General features: G+C 39.1%; 1 protein-coding gene across 4 annotated transcripts in view; it reads left to right on the top strand.

The window, feature by feature from the left end:
* Positions 1–12375, top strand: part of LOC107081914 (pleckstrin homology domain-containing family G member 4B-like) — a 47132-nt gene that overhangs the window by 17387 nt on the left and 17370 nt on the right. For all 4 annotated transcript variants that reach the window (XM_015370281.1, XM_015370290.1, XM_015370299.1 and 1 more), the window contains 4 exons: positions 1942–2139; positions 2993–4238; positions 9144–9356; positions 11844–11967. In XM_015370281.1, the coding sequence (XP_015225767.1) occupies positions 1942–2139; positions 2993–4238; positions 9144–9356; positions 11844–11967 (1781 nt within the window). The remainder of the gene's footprint in view (positions 1–1941; positions 2140–2992; positions 4239–9143; positions 9357–11843; positions 11968–12375) is intronic.

Below are 12375 nucleotides of genomic sequence, written 5' to 3'. Positions count from 1 at the left end.
AAACTTGTCAGTCAGTCCTAGCAAGGGCTTTCCTCCTATTGTTAGCTCACCACTAATAAAAACGCTGCCTTATTCTTCTCCCCTTAGGCGCAACAGTGACTAATGCCCAGAGAAATGTTTTGTCTCACCAAAGCAAGCTGACTGCTAATGGAAGTAGGCGTTTTTGTTCCCGGGCACCAGCACTGTACAGCACATGCCACTTAGAGAGGAGGAGTAAACAATGAGGGCCTTGTTGCAGGGTCGTAGCTTGTCTCCAAATGAGCTGAATTATACTCACTCTCCTCTAATTGATGATGTTGAGCTGCTCAGACGAACTGGACAGATCCTACAAAGGGCTAAAACATAGGCTGTCCAACTGGTTGAAACTCTAAAGGGTGTCTCTTGATTTCTAGATTGCATTTTATGCATGTGTATTGTCATGTAAATATATAAGCTTCAGAGACAGTAGCGTGAAAAACTATAAGCCTTGCACTTGAATGTGCTGCTGTTATGGTGTCTAACTTTCCCTGCAGTTGGACTGTATATCTGGATGCTTATCGTGGGAGACAGATGTCTCTATTCCACTGTTGTGTTCCACTCAGGAAGGACAGATAGTGGGTGCGATGTTTGGCCTTGGCTGTGGCTAATCCGCGGAAGGGCACAGCGTGAACCATGAAAGCAACCCTCACTGCAGGTCAGGCTCATTCAGGACCTCAGTATTCTCCAGTGCCTCGTCTCACCGTCAGACAGGTTGTAACTAGCAGCGTTGGACATTTTATGATCTGTCGGTGGCGGATTGTGGTGGTGGAGGTCACGTTTGGGTCTGATGATGATGTGTGATGACCCTGTTGTTATTACAGAATTACAATCTCGCCTAAAAAAAACAGACTAGTCTGGACTTTCCAGTTTGGTTGTCTGTATGTGATGGCGGTGACGTTACTCCGACCAGGTGTTTCCCGTCGCTCAGATGCTCTAATTTCCTGACTATTCAGCTAATCCTGCACAGGGAATCATGTGCCTACAGCTCAGACTTTAGTTTTATATATCTATACTTAGCAGATAGTCTGTTGTACAAAAGTTTTAAACCAGTTCATCTTACATTTTAAAGGCACTGTTTGATTTGTCGTACAGGGTTTTCCTGTAGACTTTACCTTGTATATCACCTTTTTTTTTATACCATTTTTAGTTTAGTAGCTAAGGCAATCAGATAATGTCAAGTTGAAAACTATTACTTTCCTCCCAGTAAGTTTTTCTTTGTTGATTTGTTAAAAAAGTTATTTTTGTATTTGTTTTCGGGTTTCTTGAAGACGGTTTAGGGTGTTTGGAATCCATGCATTGTTTGGCATCCATGCGTAGATTTCCTGCTAATGAACAGCCCGCGCCAGTGATTGTTCTTGTTCTTTCTTTTTTTTTTTGTTTGTTTGTTGTTTGTGTGTGGCTTGTTTCTTTCTTGCTTATTTTTCTTCCTTGTTTGTATCCCTCATTCTTTCTCCCTCTTTGTTAGATTTTTTTTAGTCATCTTTTTTTTTTTTTGTTTAGAGAAAAATACTTCTGTCTTGCAACTCTACTCCTTAGCCTTGATTTATGGAAATTACAGCAGATTATTGTCATATGCAGATTATAAACAGTTCACTCCTGCACTATCAGTCTTCTGACTGACACCTTTGCATAGATAGATCATCTGGATCCTTTGTAATCTTTCTGCAAATTCTTTTGCATGAAGGATGTATATGTGGCTATGTTCAACACATTTCCACATATACAACAAATCCAATAGAGAAAGCTGAACTATGTTTCTAGTTAATTAGATCCATTGTAATAGAGGACATGTGTGAACAGGAATTAAAGTGAGTGAATCATATGTGTTGATGTGTTGACATGTGTGTTTTTCCAAGCAGGCTGACAAAAACATGCAACTTTTAACAGCCGTGTTAACAGGGACCCTCTGTATGTTTTCCTCAGGACGCAGAATCTTTGGACAACTGCATCCAGAGCACCTTGTCTGCGTTGTACCGCCCTTTCAGTGGCACCGCTTCCACTGTCCTGTGGCAGCTCTTCAGCGTGGTGGAGAGGCAGTACCGTGGAGATGGCCTCCGCTGCCTCATTGACTTCTTGATTCCTGCCAAAAGGATCCTGCAGATCGTCCAAAAGGAGAGCTGCGTGAGTGCTTCACTGGACACGGTTAAACGGAGGAATCTCAGACTGCGCACTGTGATTGATCTTAACCTATATCTTGGAGCATAATTTATTTCAGAGACTTACTGCTGTACTGATGGACTCAGATTTCCTTCCTATGTTTTGTGTGAAATATGAAACTTAAGAGGAAAAGACTTGAACAATACAGCTGAGGGTGAAAAGTTGTGCTGAGTAGTATGAGGCACTGAGAAACAGTTGATTAATGACCTTAAACAGAAATAGAAGGGAAAAGGGTGCAGAGTGAAACTCAATATTTCTTCTACTTTGACTGCTACTGAGTTAGGACTCTTAAGACCAAACCACTGTAACTTTATTCCACTGTATTCAACTCTCTTCTGATTACACTGTGACGATAGCCACAGAGCAATAGTTTCACATAAGCCTGGCCCCTGAGAACATCCAGCTATGCATGAGAGTCTTTGTACTGCAGGCAATATGAGAGCTTTCAGGGGGAGCTCACCTCCTCAGCCTTTTTCCTCGGTTTTTATAAGAGATGAAAGAAGCTAGAGCGCTGAATTTTTGGGTCTGTTTTTTTTTTCTGTTAATGCCCCCCTACAGCAGAGATTTGTGCTGCAGTGGCAGCGAAACTAGGCTTGATCAGACAGGTTTTTTTTGTCTTAAGCTGAATGATTGCAGAGAGTGATTCATCCAGAGCGTACTGTAAAAGTAACCTGCCTCTCCATTACAGCTAAACATGTGTTTGAACAGCTTTGCGGATGTAAATTGAAGTGAGCTCAAACGTTAGGAGATGAACCACTACTAATGATAGCATGTTTCAGTAAATTGGAAATTAATTGATTCCTCTGCTTTCTCCCAGGTGAGGTTCAGAGGCCTGCTGTTCTATCACGAAGGGTGGCCTCTCTGCATTCACGAGAAAGTTGTCCTCCAACTTGCGCCGCTGCATAAGGTTCGACTAAAGCAAGGGGATTTCTACTTGCAGATAGTTCCTTTAGGGCGCAAAGCTGCAAAGCTGGTGATAAAATGCCTGTCTGCCAGCGGGCAGGCCATCGCAGAGATCCCCATTCCAGAGAGCATGTATGGCAGCGTCTTCACGGCTGAGTTCCTGCAGAATGTGACACGGGATCGAAACCTGCACCCTCTCCAGAACTGCCTGCTCACCACTGGTACAGTCGTGTTCAAGACGCCGTGGAAGAACGTGGTTAATCCGCTGTTCGTCAACAGCACGGCGGACGCCATCATGCAAGCTCGCTGCAGCAGCAGAGGCAGCTTCAGGGGCCATCTCAGTACCTGCAGCACCAGCGGCTCCACCGGGACTCTGGACAGCCATCGCAGCTCCAGAGAGTCCCTGGTCTCTCTGGGAGCTGACTCCATCTTCCTAGAGCCCACATCCCCAAAGAGAAACCACACAGACTCAAGCGGTGAGAACCAGAGTATTTTTAGGGAAAAACCTATAACACCAATCATTAAAATAGAGGGACATGTGGAGGATTGTGGTAAAGAAGGAGGAGAGGAGGACAATGATGAAAATAAAAGGGAATCGGGGTTGAGTAGGCTCTCCTTTGATACAGACCTCATTAATCCAGACCTTCGACGACGCCCAAGAGACTCAGTTGGGTCCAATGGAAGTAGCAGGAGACGTTTCAGGGAATCCTACATGGAGGCCCTGCAGAACCCAATGACCCTCGGGTCCAGCTCTGAATCCATTTTGGAGGAAAGCCCTGAACACAGCACTGGCTCCAGAGAGCGAGCCGTTACACCTGGGAGCAGTCCTGACACCCGCACCTCTCCCAGAGAACATTTAACCTGGAAGTTTGGCAGTCGAAGTTGGCTCATTGGTGATGAGTCCAGGCCCAACACGCCTCTATTTTACCTTCAGAGGGGGCTACGGAGTGCTGAGAGGCGGGCAGACCGACGCTCTAAGTCACTGGAGAGGACTAACAAGGCAGGCCAGGTTAAAGGCCACAGAGAGCGATCCTCCTCTGGAGGCTCAACGGGTGTTTCTCCCAAGAAACTGATGAACGGTTACGCCTTGCGCTTTGGGAAGCTGGATGTGGAGGCAGTGTTACCTGGGAATGAGAGGAGAAGCAGCAAAGAGGACACAGGTATGTCTTGAAGTACAATTTTAACCTCACTAACTCCCAGTAAGCATTTTTTAACATTTTCACAGCAAGTTGGGTGACATTTTTCCACAATGTTTTTTCTTTCTAAAATTCAGAGAACTAATATCTCTCTGAAGCTAAGCAGAGTAGACTTAACTACAGTGCTACTTATTGCTGTTTAATGTCATGTATTAATGCACTGTATATACTTCATGCACCTTTTCCTCCTCTGTGCACCTCCTGTTGTTTATAAGAGATGATGTAACAAGTAAATTTCTCCATTGTGAGATCAATTAAGTTCTATGCTATTCTGTTCTATTCTATTCCAAATACTCTAAAACGAGAATGCATCTCCAACCTACATAAATTGTTTCCGTTTATAACAAGTAATCAAATCAGGTAAATCCTGCCAAATTTAATTAGAATGGTTTAATTTATTAATTTATAAACTGAATAAATTAAGGTGGATCGACTTAATTTAGTTACTTGATGTAAAATTAAAGCAATTTGTTGAAGATGATGCTGTATTCTCTTTTTAGACTGTAGACCAATGCAAAGAAGAGCATAATCATAAAGTATTCGAAAAGGACATACGTTTCCAGCAGAGACACAGTTATTCTCTGCAGTACTGCAGCTCAAAGGACTGAGAATCTAATATTTGGTGGCTTTATAAAATCAGGTCCCATGTATTCAAACTCTGCTTCCAATAAATATGTTGGACTGCTTTCCCTTGACATACCATGAATCTCCCCTTTATAGAAAAGGACAACTAAATAGAAATAAACAAATACATTTCCTTTATAAGCCATTGTATTAAGTCCACATGTGTTTAAATCCATTTCATCTCTGTATAAATAATCCTGCTCCATATTATAGAGCTTTAAGGCCTGTCAGGGAGCATTAGTGAGCGGAAAGCATGATGAAGACCGAGGGACACAGTAAAGAGGTCAGGGAAAAAGTCATTAAGCTCATAAGTCTCTGTTTGATCCATTCTTAAAAAGTTTTTAAAATTTTTGTGTTGGTCAGTCACATACATCCCAATGAAATCGATTGAATGTTGTAGTTGTATTCTGCCTCAGCGTGAAAGCGTACAACTGGTGTCAATCCATTTTGGACCAAATTTATAAAATATATTATAGCTGCTTTCCCTGCTATTAGTTTACCCAAAATCCCTGCTACTAGTTTACCCATTTATTTAAAAAAAGCTGTTAAACGCAACGACTGTGCCACTTCCAGTCCTTTTGGCACCAGCATCTAGATCAAGCTCAGTGTTTTCCTTGGAAATTGTTAGAAAAAGTTTGAGCAAAGAATACAGCAATATGGTTGTTGAAAAAAAAACACAAAAACATAAATAAATTCATTTTGCCGCAAGTAAAATAAAAAAGGTAAAAGGTAAATAAAGATAGGGGGCATGTTCTCCTATTGGCATGTTACTGCCGTTTATTTTGAGCTATCCTTATTTACACCTTTATCCTCACGTACACCTTGCTTTGAGTCTAAATCCTGTTCTGAAATGTGCATTAATACCTGACAAGATAATTGCCCTTAAGTCACAAAACCCTCTTCTCCCTGCTAAAAACTTCACCTAACTATTTTACAAATCTGTGCAATCATTTCCATTTAAAAAAACTATGCATCTGTGACCTAAACAGAGTAATTTTACTCCTGTTTTCCTGACTATAATGACTCCTTGACAAGCTTTGCTTTCTCTAACGCTATTTACATCATGATGACTTATCACTCATCAAATAATACCCCCTGAGCTTATGCAAACCTCAAACTAATAGCAGGGTTTGCAGGAATGCCCTGCAGCAGGACTGGTTGCAACAGTTCATCCGATGGCAGAGTAGAGACAGCCCACGTCTCTGGGGCTTTAATACTCTCATTAATGAGTGATTGCTTTTTTTTAAAACCCACACTCTGTCTTCTTTGGCATGTTCAGAGAGGCAGGTATGGCCCTTCCCTGGAAAAAAGTTTTGATCTGAAGCCTATGTTTTCTTTGCCGCCATATGTCTGTTTTGTTTTCTGTCGGTCTGCCATGGGTGGCACAGAAAAACAGAGATTTGAAGATACCAACCTCTGAAATGACACTGTTTATAAATTCATCTGGTTCTTCTATGAATTGTGAAAAACGCACTAAAAGGTGAACACGTCCTGCTAAATCTCTGACTGCAGTCAAGAATATCACCGAGGGAGACATTTATCTAATGAAATACTGATCATGTAAAAGGCTGTAGTTAAAGCTCATCACTCTTGCATTTGTGGCGGTACTCAAGAGGGAAACATATATCAGCTTTCGGAGTCGAATTTCTCACAGTAAAGATTCAAAGCCAACAAAGGATTCTGTAAACCCTGTAAAGTGACCATAGGGACCCCTACATCCTACAATGAGATGACGCTGTACACCATTGGTGTTGCTGGGGGACGAAATGATCCCATATAGCTTCCCTCTTTTACAAAAGTGTCCTTTGTGAGACAAGCAGCCACTGGGGATCTATGGAAAGAAAATGGCTTTAAACCACGATGATATCCAACATGTATTATTACCCAACCTCTGCTAAAAAAAAACAATAACCAGGGATCAATCTCTTATAATGATAATCTAATATTTAGACTACGTTTTGAGGAAATACAGGATGAAACGTGTCACTTCCTCTCGAAACAAAGCGTTTTAGGAAACATGCAGCAAACACAAGCACAGCTCCACAGGAAATACACTAACTGTCTGAAGACAATAGAAGCTGATCAGGGAGGGTTTACTGTCGCAAAGCTCAGCAGGACAATTCAAGAGGCCCCCGTACTTTTAAAAGGACAACACACAACAGCCATCTATCAAATCGTAGAACAATAAACTAGATATGGCCCTCAACTGGTAATATTATGACATTTAAGAAAAGATTTTCAAAACATTTTTGTCATACCCAAACATTAAGCTTATTGTTCTTCTAATTAAATATAACTGAGCACAACAGAGTTAACAGGCTTTTTCTATTTTTTTTCTATTATTCTTCAAATGTATTAATTCAACTTTCCCCATATCCACCTGTTGCTGTATAGAAAGACAAATTTTGGTGTAAAGTATCTCTGTTTGAGTATAATATAGAAAGTCATAATGTGGGAATTAAGGAAGTGGGATTTGTCTTTTCTCATTCGGACAAAACTCTTAAGCCCAGAGATAAAATACTAAATTTCCTTAAAAATAGATGAAAGCAGGCTGGCTTCATGAACAAATACCTGGGGTAATTAAACAGATAGTTTCAACTTATTCACATTTTTTTATTATTATTATTCTATAAGAAACAGACTGACAATACTGCAAAAATAAATATACCTGGTAATGTAGAGCATGTTTATTCTTTCCTTTTTTTAATTTGAAGAAGAGAGGAAATGCAGTAAAAATGCTATTTTTTAATTTGAAGTTACACTACATTGAAAACTCCAGCAAAGGTCCAACCATAACTACAGTCAGAATAAGATGTCACCAGTGAAGAGCAGTTTGATGCATGTAATCTGACAAATGAAAAATATTTCCAACCAAGATGGAATCATAAAATATCATAAAAGATTAACTTTGTCATAAGTTGTTTATGATGCAAAAATCGAAAGCTTGTGAAAAACTGAGAGCACAACTAAAAAAAGGCTAGATTATAGGAAAAAAGCATGTAAATTCTCTAAAGTTGATTATTAAGGATATATTTTCCTTTAATGAAGCCTGGAATAAGATGGTTAAAACATCAACATAAGATGGGTCAAACATCAACATTTTCATCAGAATGAAATAATAAATAAATAAATAAATTCAGTGCAGAATGCAAAAAATTACTGTTAATTGTGGCGTGACTCATAATGGGCTAAAGTTGAGTTGACAGCTTTATTTTATTTTGATACTGTAAGTTTCACCATTTCTCATCTAACAGACCATAAAACTATGGTATTCACCAACAACATCACATTGGCATTAGAATTCTTTGTAAATCCTTTATTGTCCCACAATGAAGAAATTCACTCTCTGCATTTAACCCATTCCCTTTGGGAGCAGTGGGCTGCCATTGTGCGGTGCCCAGGGAGCAGTCTGGAGTTAAGGGTCTTGCTCAGGGTCCTAGATAAATTTGATGAGCTCCAACATGGGGTGGCTATCCTTTGAGATTAAGCTTAAAATGCGTTGGTTTTATACTCAAGTTGTTAAGATCTTCCTTCATGTAACCCTCCAAAAAATATACAAAAAAACAAAAACAAAGTGAAAATCTGGATGGAAAATAAAAGTCAGAAAGACACTGATAAAGACCACTATTTCTAAAGTTAAACTTTTATACATTTTAAAATTTATTTAAGTTTGTTTGGCCGATCAACTCTAATTAACACACCAACAGTAGGGAACTTGAGTCAGCTCTTATTGTGTAAAAAAAACTATTTAGCAATATAATAATTGTATATAGTAAATCTATCTATAGCTCTTCTATCACTGTTGACGTTTTTTGAATGCAATGTTTTTGCTGTGAAGTAAATGTCCACTAAGTGAGGTAGTTAGGATGATGTTTACAGTCTGTTTGCTGCCTTGGGAACTGGATTAAGGCTGTAACATGTTGAACTACATGGGAATGTCAGACCATCATTCCTGATGACAGAGCCTCCGGGTAGACTGGGTTGGACAAGAGAAGGTGAAAATATGAAGGTCTAATAACTTCAGACTTACCTGTGACTCAGAAAACCCAAACATCTGGACTCCATGGTGACTCAGGGTGAACTCACTAATAGATAACATCTATTTCTGCAGTGATAACGACTACTTTTATGTAAAAAAGGATTGTGAAAGGGAAACCTCTAATTGAAGTTTATATTCCAAACAATGGTGAAGCTCTCAATGGAATCAATCAGTCCTTTGCTCACTGTTTGTGTTTATTCCTACAGGTCAGCGTAGTGACGGCACTGGCAGTGACATTAGAAGGCATAAATCCACGTCTGACGAATCACAAAGTCCACACAGTCACAAAGCTGCAAATGGAATGACTCTAAGTCCTGGTTGTGCTCAGAACGCTCCCTGTGATTATAATTCATCCTTTCCCAAACTGATGTCAGAAATTAATCAAGAGCTGCTCACATCAGGAGCTGTAATCTTACCAGGTAAGAAGCTCTTTACTCTCTCATAGCTAGGCTTTCCTTAACACTTTTAAAGTGGTTGATCAGATCAGTAGACAGTTGTAGAAATTGTAAAAAAAAATTTCAGCAGATGTTTCTGTCCAATAACTGATCATTATGGAACATGGAAATGAATTATTTAGGCATAATAAAGGCCCAAATGTTCATTTACCTCCGGCTGCAACTAAAGATTATTTTGCAAATCAATTAATCTGTCTTTAATTAAATAATCTGTCGATTATTTTTTTTTGATTAATCGATTAGTATTCGGCTGGCCAAAGTTTCCTTAAAGAAGATGTTTTACAAAATTAAAACCAGGTGAAACTAAAACGTTTCCACTTGAAGACTTCTGGATAAAACATATTTTTTTTCATCATAAATGTATAAAAAGTTTATACATTTTTTACAATCTTTGTATAATCTAAGTCTCTCAGTGGTTTGTTCTTTCAGCTAAAGGTATGATTTACAGCACATATGTCAAAGGTACGGTATGCGAATTGTTTATCTTTGGGCCCCTGGATGATATATAATTACCATTAGAACCGGCCCACAGGCCACGGCTGCTTGTGCGCGCTGCTGTGACTTTGCGGGCTACCGTTGCATTGTGGGGAATGTAGTGTTGGTGCGGCTACATTCCCAAGGAAAAAAAATTATTGTGTTTTTATTTTATTTTAATTAGTTTTTTGTGCTTTGCATGTTTTTATTGTTTTGGTTTTTGCTTTTTCCCATTTAACAATCCATTCTGCAGAGGCTGATTGAAGCCAAAATAAAAGGAGCCTGGATGGAGGAAGGATCGGAGCTCCTGCAGGTGATAGAGACGGACTCGCTGCTGAGCGAGAGGTGGGATCCGCATTATTCTCTGATCAAGACGGAGCTCTACTTCCCTGCCCATACTGTGCTGTTTGTTTACCTCCCGGTATTCTGTGCCTGGCGTGCGAATCCCACCTGCCCCAAGCTCGGCAGCATGTCTGTCTCTATCACCTGCAGTATCAGCTTCCCTTTCCGTCCATCCAGGCTCCTTTTATTTTGGCTTCATTCAGCCTCTGCTGACACCTGCGCGAAGCAATTGCACAGCGCAGTTAGTGCGCTCCGCCTCATTCAGCCCAGTGTGCTTGGATTGTTAAAGGGAGGAAATCAAAAACCAAAACAATCCAAACATAATTTACAATGCATGCAATTTAATTAATTAATTTTAATTAATTTAAATTAATTAATTTTATTAATATAATAAAAGTTAATTAATTATATTGATATTAATATTTTGTTTTTTAAAAACAATGTGTTAGGTGTTGGTTCAATAGGCTACGTTCATTTCAATATGTTTTAATAAACAATTAACCAGTCCGGCACTCAGCTTGTAGAAAATTTGTTTTTTTTACATTCATTATTAAACAGAGCCAGCTGCTTAAAAGGCTGTTATGGTCTGATTTCTTTTGTTACATAAGAATGACCAATGTTATCACTATTAACCTAATTCCTTAATTAAAATTGATTCCCATTAATATGTTGGACTTGAACTTTTGGAAAACATTACATACATACAGTGAGCGATCAGTTAAAAGTTAAGTGCTGTTGTTGCACAAATGAGCGATTTTGCTCTTGTTCTTGGCCTTAAGTCCAGATTTTCAAAGTCTTTTCCTTTTCTTGGAAGCAATGGACTGATTTTTTTTCTCCAGGCCAGTAAAGGCCACAGCACATTGTCTTCTTTTTAGTGCAACTAACTTGAAAACATTGTCACCGAAAGTGAGAGAGAAAAGAAAACATGCGGAAGACCCATTTTCCATTGTAAATATTTTACATATTTCAGTTTCTGTGTGTTCAATAGGCAGAAATAAAGGCTAAGTTAGTTAATTTCTCCACCTCTAGACTTTAGAATATAATAGACAATATCTTTATTGTCCCACAATGGGAAAATTCTGGTGTTTACAGAAGCAAAAAATTATTGTAAAAGTGGTCACACAAATGTGGAACTATATAAAATTTATAAAAATAACATAATACTGAAGAGTAAAAAATAAAAAATAAATAAAACACTGTAACGTAAAGCCTTGTGGTTGTACCTCTGGTTCTATGAGAAGGTTTATTCTTCTATGTCTTAGCTGTTTGGCTGTCATTTTAATTGGAAGGACATTTCTTATTTTATCTGTAGTTTTTTAATACTTGGAAGATGTCAAAACCTAACTAAAACCCTCTTTAAATATCTCTGCAATTTGATTGCTGACTTGTCTGGTGCGCCCCTTTGCCTGTTAGGCACTAATAGACTATTAAAGTGGAATATCAAGGCAATAGGATGCACTGGATTTCATTGAGGGGTGTCAGAGTAAATGGGATTGATACATATTAATCTCAGAGTTATTTTGAGAACCATTTATAATTTTCCTCATACAACACTACTACTAAGCACTATTTTGCTGTTGATCGATTACATGAAATCCCAACTAAATATGCTGAGTCACATTTTCTTTCTGCCAGGAAACCGAGACCGTGGGGGGAGACCAGTGCTGCAGGTGTGCACAAGAGCTCAGGTGTGGGCGAGTGAGACATGCACAGTCAGCGATGTAACATGTTTACTGGGCTATTACCACTCAACGCTGAGGTATGTCGCACGTGTTTGGGTTATTTCACTATTGAACCTAACCAGATAGTTGTACAAACTACAAATGAAAATTCATTGCCTCTATACAAATTGGCTTTTTTGCAGCTCATGCAGTTGTTACTGCCTTTCCATATCTGTTGTTATAGAATTCCAATATTTACACTTGTTAAAAGTTTAACATACTTAAATCTAAATAAGTACATTTTCCTTAAATTAAGCACATTTGTCTTGAATTAACAGGTAAGTGAGACACTTTGTCAATGGAATAAGACAATTTCCATTTAAAATACAAAAAAAACAAACTCAGTCTCATATCGATCGATCGATCGATCCATCCATCCATCCATCCATCCATCCATCCATCCATCCATCCATCCATCCATCCATCCATCCATCCATCCATCCATC

The sequence above is a fragment of the Cyprinodon variegatus genome, unplaced genomic scaffold (assembly GCF_000732505.1).
Source record: "Cyprinodon variegatus isolate N-32 unplaced genomic scaffold, C_variegatus-1.0 Scaffold2, whole genome shotgun sequence".
In the NCBI taxonomy this organism is placed as follows: domain Eukaryota; kingdom Metazoa; phylum Chordata; class Actinopteri; order Cyprinodontiformes; family Cyprinodontidae; genus Cyprinodon; species Cyprinodon variegatus.
Note: the sequence above shows the minus strand (reverse complement) of the source record. Positions and strands in the feature narration are given on the sequence as shown.